General features: G+C 43.1%; 1 protein-coding gene across 2 annotated transcripts; it reads right to left on the bottom strand.

Annotated features, from left to right (window-relative positions):
• Positions 1 to 1,705: 1,705 nt before the first annotated feature.
• MMACHC (metabolism of cobalamin associated C) lies at positions 1,706 to 8,655 on the bottom strand. 2 transcript variants are annotated; one of them, XM_064720225.1, is made up of 4 exons: positions 8,552 to 8,655; positions 6,476 to 6,670; positions 5,954 to 6,106; positions 1,706 to 5,403 (listed from the first exon to the last, which is right to left on the bottom strand). In XM_064720225.1, exons 1-4 carry the CDS (start codon positions 8,621 to 8,623, stop codon positions 5,092 to 5,094), a joined length of 732 nt encoding a protein of 243 aa, XP_064576295.1. In that variant the 5' UTR covers positions 8,624 to 8,655; the 3' UTR covers positions 1,706 to 5,091. The 2 variants fall into 2 exon arrangements, with proteins under 2 accessions (XP_064576295.1, XP_064576297.1); XM_064720227.1 differs by having other exon boundaries at positions 1,706 to 5,400; positions 8,552 to 8,629.

The raw sequence follows: 8,655 nt of genomic DNA, 5'->3' as shown, positions 1-8,655 counted from the left end.
CCCTGGGTGGCTGCAGGAGAACAGGCTGTGAGTTGTTTGCAGTGTTCCTGAACAAGAGCTGAGCCTGTGGGAAGCAATTCTCACCACACCTAGTGATGAAAGGTTTGCTTCAATGTGAAATTTGGCTCTTTCACCTGAAACTTGAATCACTGTACATGTTATGGGGACACGTGTCTGAATTTAGAATGTTTCTGTTTGAGTACAGACATGTGACTAAATAAATGTGAAGTTATTAAGGTTGCACTGTCCTCTGACACCAAGTCCAGTAGGTTTATGTTCCATATTCCACAGCAACAGATTTTTGAAGTATCTGCACTGATGAGTAAAACCAATATCCTTTGTCTAGGAAGGAAAAAAGCTTTCAATCTACACATGATAAAACATCATAGACTAAAATTGATGCATTTAATCAAATTCACTTTTCACAACAATAAGGCAGTTTTTTACATATTGGAAGACTGAAGCAACAGTGAATGATTCAGGAAGATTAGTTTGAACAATATTGGAAAAAAGGTTAATGACATGAAATTAAAACCTAAGACTAATTCCTTTAAAAGGAATAAGAGGGTTTATGCATTCACAGAAAGAGCTATGACTCTGCATAAATTTAGGAAAAAAAGGGAAATCCCTCTACTCCTTCTGTAATGCACTTAAAGGAATTTTCCTGTCCCATGCTTTGTTCTACATGAGGAAAAAAACTCCAAGCAACTTAGTGTAAATGTGTCTGATCTTCAGAACTTTCAAGGTGTTTGGGGGAAAAGAAAACATGCAGTTAGTAAAAGTAAATTTGCTTTCTCATTGAGTTATGTACAAACATCAACAAAGATAACATGAGAATTATAGATGTCATATTAATGAATGATAGTAGCCATTTCAAATATTTATATGCATATATAATCACATTTTGCAGATCTTGGTATATTACTGGAGAGATTTTAATCATTCCAGTAAATATCTTACTGCTCATTTTGTGATAAAATATTCAATTCTTTCAAGTTTCCCACCATATTTCCTAAGGAATGTGAACATCTTTTTCAGTCACAGAGGGAAAATAAAAGCTTATTTGTGTTCCTTGGTGCTCTGTTTCCTCCTTGAAAACCTAGAAGGGAAGTGCCCTGTTCTGTTTTCTGAAGGAAACATGATGGATGATCTGTCGCAGGATATATGACAGCACAGGAAGCCAGTGTAACAGCAAAACCCCTCTCATGAATACATTTGTCTATTTTGGTAGATGAATCTCTGAAAGTTCAGCTGGCAGAGGTGCAGCTGTTTCTTCACTGCAGTGAGCAGCAAAACCACTTCCCTCAGAGGAAGAGTTTTGAGCTGCTGCTGCTGAAGGCAGGATTCAAAGCTAATTTATTAAACACACTTTTTGCATGAGGCTTAACAAAGAGTGCTGATAACCACACTGGCACTGAGCAGTAGCTGCCTCTATTCTTAACTTAGGGGTTTTTGATTCAATTTCAATTCTAGTCAATGTGCATTTTCAGAAATATAACCCATGTCAAATAGTAGTTACACCAACTGAGCCTCAGATTGCTCAAAGAGAAATTAATTCCTGATTTCCAGGTGCATTTGGTCACAAATTAATAAAAGACCATGAATGTTATACTGAATGAGTAAAATTATGCTTCTGATCCAGAGGAGGGCAATCTAACCCTTAAAAAAATACCCAAATCAAAAACATGGCAAAAAACCCAACCCAAACCAGACTTTAAAACCCCCATCAAAACAACAAACTAGAAGAGTTCCCTGCTCTCCTAAGGTTGGCTATTTTTGATTGACACACCAGCACACATTTATAAAGCAAAGCATCTTTAGTTTTCCATAGTTCAGAGGAAAACAGCATTATTATAAGCCACTCTTTTTATGGGAGAAAGAAAAAGTCAGTATCAGGAATTAAGTTTGCCACGCTCTTCTTCATGCTGCAAAGTAATTTTAGTGTTTATTATTGTACCACTGAGATGTAACTGATTCAAACTGATACCAAAACCCACCAGCAGTGTTTTTGGAGGTGTTTTTTGAGCAACAACCCTGATGGTTGTTGGTAACCAGGTTACACTGTGCTTTGTATTTAATTGGTATTGTCTGTCAAATCTTTGTTATTAAAATCTCAGTTATTTTTAGAAAAATAAAAAATAGGGAAAAGCATAAGGACAATAAGAATGGTAAATGCATGAAATTATTACAAATTTGTTAATTCTCCATAAAATATTTTATTAGCTTGAAATGTACTGAATACCTTGTTGCTAAAATTGAATTTAAATTCAAATAGCTTTTAATTTCTTTTATTTTTCCTGTTCAGCTCTTGAATACTCACCCTACAGGTTATACTGAGGAAGAGTCTTTAATAAGTGTTTAAAAATTAGGATTTAGAGAACAACTTGCTTAAAAATGTAAAGTGTGATGCTTGAACTAGTAAATCTATCCACGTATTTGCAATTACTTGTTTGACATTTGCAAGGGCTGAAACTAAGAATGCCTTCACAATGCCTCAGGATCCAAGGCTGATCCATTCCTCACCATGTCTGGTCTTGTCCCAAGAGATGAGGTAAGTCAAACAGGTTCTTAAACTTCAGTTTTATAAGACAAAGGCCATTATACTGCAACCAGCAAGGGGAGAAATCTGCTCACTGTGTATCTCACTGTGCAGCTGTGGATCTCAGTGAGCTGCCTGAGAGAAAGTAATGCCCAGTCCAAGTCACCCCAAAATCACTGTAGTAGGAATGGATATTGCTAAATATTTGCACTCTGTTCTGCCTGACACAACTGTGTATTCCCAGAAGCACAAGGAACACGGATCACTGTTCACTAAGAGATTTTAACCAGTAAAAATTCCAGTACCTACAGGCCTCACTTTAGTGCTACTGAGAGAAAGTCCCTCAGTTATGTCTCACTGGACATCTGGAACTTTTGTCACTGTTAAGAACAGAGGAAGAAATGAGAAGTGCACTATCATGGTGCTTACTGTTATAATGCTTTTGCTGAAGTGACCTGGGAAAGATAAACCTTTATTGGACTTACTCATAATGTGATGCAGGTTTTATTTTTCATATCCCAGTGGGCCTGTGATAATAGTTTACCACCTTCTGCTAAGATAACCATTTTTTCCCTTAGTTTGCAGATACTGGACTGTGTGTCTTAGGTAGCTCACTCTTTTCAGGATATTAAAAAAAACATTATTGATTCTCTCTTGAACATCTTGAGTTCTCCACAAGTTAAGAACTGCATTGTTTAAATAAAAATACTCAGTACTGAGATTTACTTAGAACTTTGTATATTTAGTAATCAAAATACCATTTGAAGATAAATAAATTACAGAAATTGAAATGCATTGACCACGGTAATCTGTTTAATAAATTAAGACAAAATATTAAATATTTGTAAGAAATCAATACCAAAAATCAAAATAATTTACTTTCTATTGTAATATAAAAAGATAGATTTGATTCAAATCTATATTTATCCTTCTAAGTGAATCAGTATTTTGTCTTTGTTACGAGTATGAGCCATTACCTCAAGGCCCTGGTAAATTACAGTTCATTTTCAAAGTTCTGATACATCAAACAAATTTGAAAAAGGAGAAATTCTGTAACAAAAGAACAGATTTTAAACAAATTTCATTCTTTACCTTAAATTAAACATCACAATACCTCTATCACATTCTATGTCAGGTGTCTGCCTTAGTCAGAGATGAACAAAGCATGGAAAGCAACAAAGACTTTTTTGTAACAGCAAATGCAGTGAACAAACCCAGTGATCACACGCTCTCGACTCTGTTTACAGGGCAGCAAACTTGTTATCCTGAATTTGGATTACAATGAGTTAGTGTACTGACTGTGAGCAACTGTATCAAGCAGTGAACAATGGTGAGGGCAACCGTCCTGGTGGAGTCTCCAAAGCTTTGAAGAATCCCAACATAAAAAGAAAGGGCTCAGTTCTGCAAAGTAAGTATTTCTTCATCATGTTAGTACCCTCAAAAGGAAAAAAGTGCCTGTCCATTTGCAGCACTGCGCTGCAGTCTAGTAAAACAACTCCCACAAAATATTATTTTAATGTATTATATTGCTTTAACGAGATCTGAGCCTCAAATTGCTCAAAGAGAAATTAATTCCTGATTTCCAGGTGCATTGTAGCCTCTGAACAAATGTAACAGGACAAAGTCATGGAAAAAATGTTGCTTCTGTCTGAACATGTTTAATCCAGCAATATAAGTAACATAAATGTCATTAATATTTCCCTTTCTTCTGTGCTTGTTTGCCTGTGCATGTGACAAGGCCTTGTGCCATGGCTTTTACATGTGTGCAGGTTTACAATCTTTCCCACAAAGAAAGCACACCAGGAAACTGTGACAGTAACTGTGGAGGGTGTGCTGTGTGCTGACACTGAAAAATACTTTTAACACAAATGTGGTCTACCTTAGAAAAGGCCATGAGAATTGTCTTTTTCAGTCAGTTATCTTAATGTGAATAAAACCTCCAATCATATGGACATTACTCAGCATCTTTCCAAATATTCCAGTCAGCTCTATGAATGGATAAATGCTTAAATGTGACCTAGGCAAGACTGTAAAGACTGGACATGTACTCCCTACAGAGGGTCATGACACAGGATAATAAAATGCTGGCAACATCTAAAAAAGTACCTGCCCCAAATTTAGACAAAATCCAACTAAGTAGTACAATGACTGATTTTTTTTTTCACACCGACAAAGAATAAAAAGAGAACATTCAGAAAGAAAATTATTGAGAACAAAAGTGATTTTTCTAATAAGCAGCATGGATTTTGGAGTTGCCAGGGTGTCTAAAATACTCCAAGCATGGATTTAAATTTGCCAGGATGTCTAAACTATTCCCAACCAAAGGCTAATGGCAGCTTACTGGGCTCCACCTCAGATCAGCAGCAGCACAGAGGGCAGGGCAGTGCTCCTCTCTCAGGGAAGCTTTGATTGCAATGTTTGCATTGAGGCTGCTCGGATTTGCCATGTCTGTACCAGCATAACCTTCCTCCTCCTCCTCCCCCTCGGCACCGGGAAAAGCCGCCGCTCATGAGTTGCCCTTTGCTGCCCTCTGCCCTCCCGGAGCCGCTTTCTCAGTGAAATGTGATTCTCTGCGCTTCCTGTGAGAGCCCCAGCAGCCGGAATCTCTCGGCTGGAGGAGTGGCAAAGTAGGTTTTCTGCTCCTCCGAGTACCTTTCCTTCACTTCAATGATGTCCCTGTAGTTCCAGTCCTGCCAGTGGAAATTGAACTGCTCCAGCAGCTCAATCCTCTTCTCCTCGGAGCTCACACAGTCCACAGGCGGGGGCTGCTCCAGGAACGGCACCTGGATAGCTGGGAAGACCAGCAGAGCCCGGATAGCAAACCAGCCACCGTACTTGGGATGGATACAAACGCCAAAGATCTTCTGGAACAACAAAAAAAAAAAATCCAGGCTGCCTTACTTTGTGTGTAATCAAGGCTAGAGTTCAAAGTATCCATCAGATGCTTCTCTCTCTCCCAACCTTCTCTTGGAGAGCTGTACAGAGCAGAAGGGAAAACTTTCCTGAACGTGTGGCTCGAAGCACAGCATTTCACTCCCACTTTCCTGTGCCCACACACACTTCCCTGGAATGTGGGGAGAGGTTCCTTTCTGCAAATCTATTACAGAAATTAACCACAGAGCATTTCCCCCCAGTTTGTAATGCTCTAAGCAACAGGTTTTCCTTTACACTGCCATTTATTCTTCTATCTAAGTAGGTTTAACAGATCAAGATATTTCTCTCCATGACATCTCCCTACTACCCTGAAGAATCTTGGAAGTTTCCAATTCCCACCTGAAACATTTTATGAACCTATATGTGCTCTGGACTTTGTAGCTTCCTGCAAGATGAACTAGTGACTAGTGAGCAAACAATCACTGTACAGTTCAATGTTTGCAGTTCAATGGTTCTTCCCAGACTGTGTTTCTGCCTCACCTTTTTTCCCCAAGGATCAAGCTTCACATCCTTCCTTTGGTAGTAATATGCAGCTCCAGCAACGTGGGCAGCTGTCTGTGCCAGGAACTTGGGCTTTCGGCTCGGCAGCAGCTCGTAATCAAACATGATATCCACCCTCTGGTCAGGGAATTTCTGAGAAAATATGAAAACATCAGCCCAGGCTCATGGAAAAAGCCTTGCCACTCCAGAACTGCTGGATGGCAGCAAATCAGGCACATGTGAAGCCTGCAGACTCCCACATCCTACTGCTGAATTCTGTCAGCAGGTTGGAGGCTGTGGGCATTCAGCCTGTGCCTGCAGAGCTCCCTCACAGCTGTGAGATGTAATCCAGAGGCAAAATATGCAAGTAAAGCACCCAAAGCCTGCTGATGCTCCCTCCTTCATGAATAATGCTTCACCCTCCCAAAGAGCACGGCAGGAGCCTGCAGGGCTTTGTCTGCTGCTCAACCCACCTGGTTATGTGCCACAGCACTACATGGAATGGGGATTTCAGCTTCTTACCTCCTTCACACGTGATAAATGATGGGAAACACACTGATCCACAGGATCCCTGATTATTTTTAACCGTTCTTTGCTCACAAAAGGCTTAAGGGCCTTGTCGAACATGGACGGCGTGCTGAGGACCACGAAGGCCAGCGTGTCATCTGGGTAGGGGAGGTGGAAGGCTGGCTGCAGAACAGCATTGTACCACCCAACCTTGGCAAAGAAACACAAATTTCCATTAGAACACAGACACCGCTCTAGTGGACATGCAGGAATGTAAAAATGTGGAAATAACTGCAGCCCCCTTCATTTGCAACCCAGCTGGGCAACCTGCCCAGGGCCTTCCTTTCAAACCAAGTTGTTTTGCACTCCAGGATTCACAGTTTGGGGAAGCTGTGCTGTGAGCTGTGAGATAAGAATCACACACAGCATTCAGCTCCAGTCTGCCCTTTATCCAGCTCTGCTCAGAAACCTAGAGGGAAGTATGAGCAATCAGTCTTGCCAATGCAAATCAGATTGGTTCAGATAAAGCTTTTACAGGTTGGGTTTTTTTCTCTTATCTTGGGCCAGAAAGAAACTGGTGGTTCTGTTTTGTGTGACAAGTTGAACGTTTTACTTCTTCTGCAGGAAACACTTGGGTGGAATGAAGGATGTGAAGCTCTTGGCAGTGCTAAGCCCCCCCTAAAAACGTTTGTTACCAGCAGCACATGGATTATGACACAGCCACATTTGGATATTTGATTCCAGGGTTGGACACAGTCCAGAAATGAGAGATCAAGCCAGGGCAGCAGGAAGCATGATCAGGACAGGGCTCAGACCTGCAACTGCCAAGTGCAGAAGGAAACGGCCCAAACCCCCTGCACTCCACTCCTAATGCCCTGCACAGTAACATCAGTCTTTTCATAGGTTATGACAAGTCCCTCCCTCCTGGGGTGCCACAAGGCCAGGTCTAACAGTCAGAGAGATGCTGAGAAATGGAACAGCAAGTTTGAAAATGAAACGTACTGGTTATTCTAAATAATCAGTGAAATTACTCTCATGGTGACTCTGCAGCTGGTAATGGCAGCCAGACTGCTCATGAGGAAACTCAGAACAAAAACTAGATTCACTATAAAGTTTACATTCTGATATGAACCTCTAAGTTTAATCAGTTTTGGGGCTTTGAAGGTGCTGAATTGAAATGTTACAAAGAATTAGAGAGCTGTGAATCTAAGCTTTCCTGGTTTCCCAGTAAACATCAGTCAGTGCATGAGGGTTGGCTGTGGCAGAATGAAATCTGGAGAGAGCTAGAGGGCCAAAAGGTTTCCCATCTCGTAGCTACAGTCTTTATCTGGGTTCTGCCCTGAATCCTGCTGATGTGTTTTAGGCAAGCAGCACTGAGTTCTCCAAATTCTGGAGGCACTTATCTCATTACTTCTCTCACCACCTCATTGCCTTGTAGTTTTTATGCAAACAAGATCACAGCAGGAAATAAAAATATTTCAGGTGACAGATACAACACTCCCCGAGGGAAGGGCACGTTTATTGCAGATTGATTTGTATTCGATGTTGCAGATTGATTTACCGCTGATTGTCCCGGGGCAGGTAAGGAAGGAGCCCCTGCACTTACAGCCGCACAGGGCACAGTGGCAGAGGTTGCAAGGGCCAGGGGCAGAACAGAGGTCAGACGAGCCATGAGGTGGTCAGCACTTCCACAGACAGGTGCTCCCACGCTCAGTTAAAATATAACCTTGCCCGGAGGACTTTGCCGCCTGCCGGGGCAGATGTGTCATTGCGTAACCCCGACCCCGCGGGTCAGGGGCCCGCACCGAGGGCCGGAGCAGCCGCTGCCGCTGCGGTCACCTTGCCCCGCGCTGCCGGGCGGGCCGGCCGGACCCCGCGCTGCGCATCGACCCGCGCCGGCCGCAGCGGCTCCGCGGGGGCGAGCCCGGCCCCGCTCGGCCGAGGGGCGCCCCGAGCTCCCCGGGGCACCGACCCCCGGCGCCCCCCGGCCCCTGCGCGGCCCCGGGTCCCGCTCCGCGCCCCGCGCTCCCTCAGCTCCCGCAGCTCGCGGGCAGTGACGTCGTATCCGTGACGTCACGCTGACGTCATTACCTTTAAGGCGTGCGCCTCGAGGCCGAGCGGGCCCAGCGCGCTGCGGAGCTGCTCCGCCACGCGCCGCTCCATGGCGGCGGCGGCGCCGCGCGGGGCATCACGGG

Source organism: Zonotrichia leucophrys, chromosome 8, assembly GCF_028769735.1.
Source record: "Zonotrichia leucophrys gambelii isolate GWCS_2022_RI chromosome 8, RI_Zleu_2.0, whole genome shotgun sequence".
Classification (NCBI taxonomy): Eukaryota; Metazoa; Chordata; class Aves; order Passeriformes; family Passerellidae; genus Zonotrichia; species Zonotrichia leucophrys.
Note: the sequence above shows the minus strand (reverse complement) of the source record. Positions and strands in the feature narration are given on the sequence as shown.

Excerpts from the sequence above, each read along its gene's own strand:
- MMACHC (XM_064720225.1), bottom strand. The coding sequence starts at position 8,623 with ATGGAGCGGCGCGTGGCGGAGCAGCTCCGCAGCGCGCTGGGCCCGCTC. Across the intron at positions 6,107-6,475 it reads ATTTATCACGTGTGAAGGAG|AAATTCCCTGACCAGAGGGT; the intron begins GTAAGAAGCTGA and ends ATATTTTCTCAG. Across the intron at positions 5,404-5,953 it reads TTGATCCTTGGGGAAAAAAG|AAGATCTTTGGCGTTTGTAT; the intron begins GTGAGGCAGAAA and ends TTGTTGTTCCAG.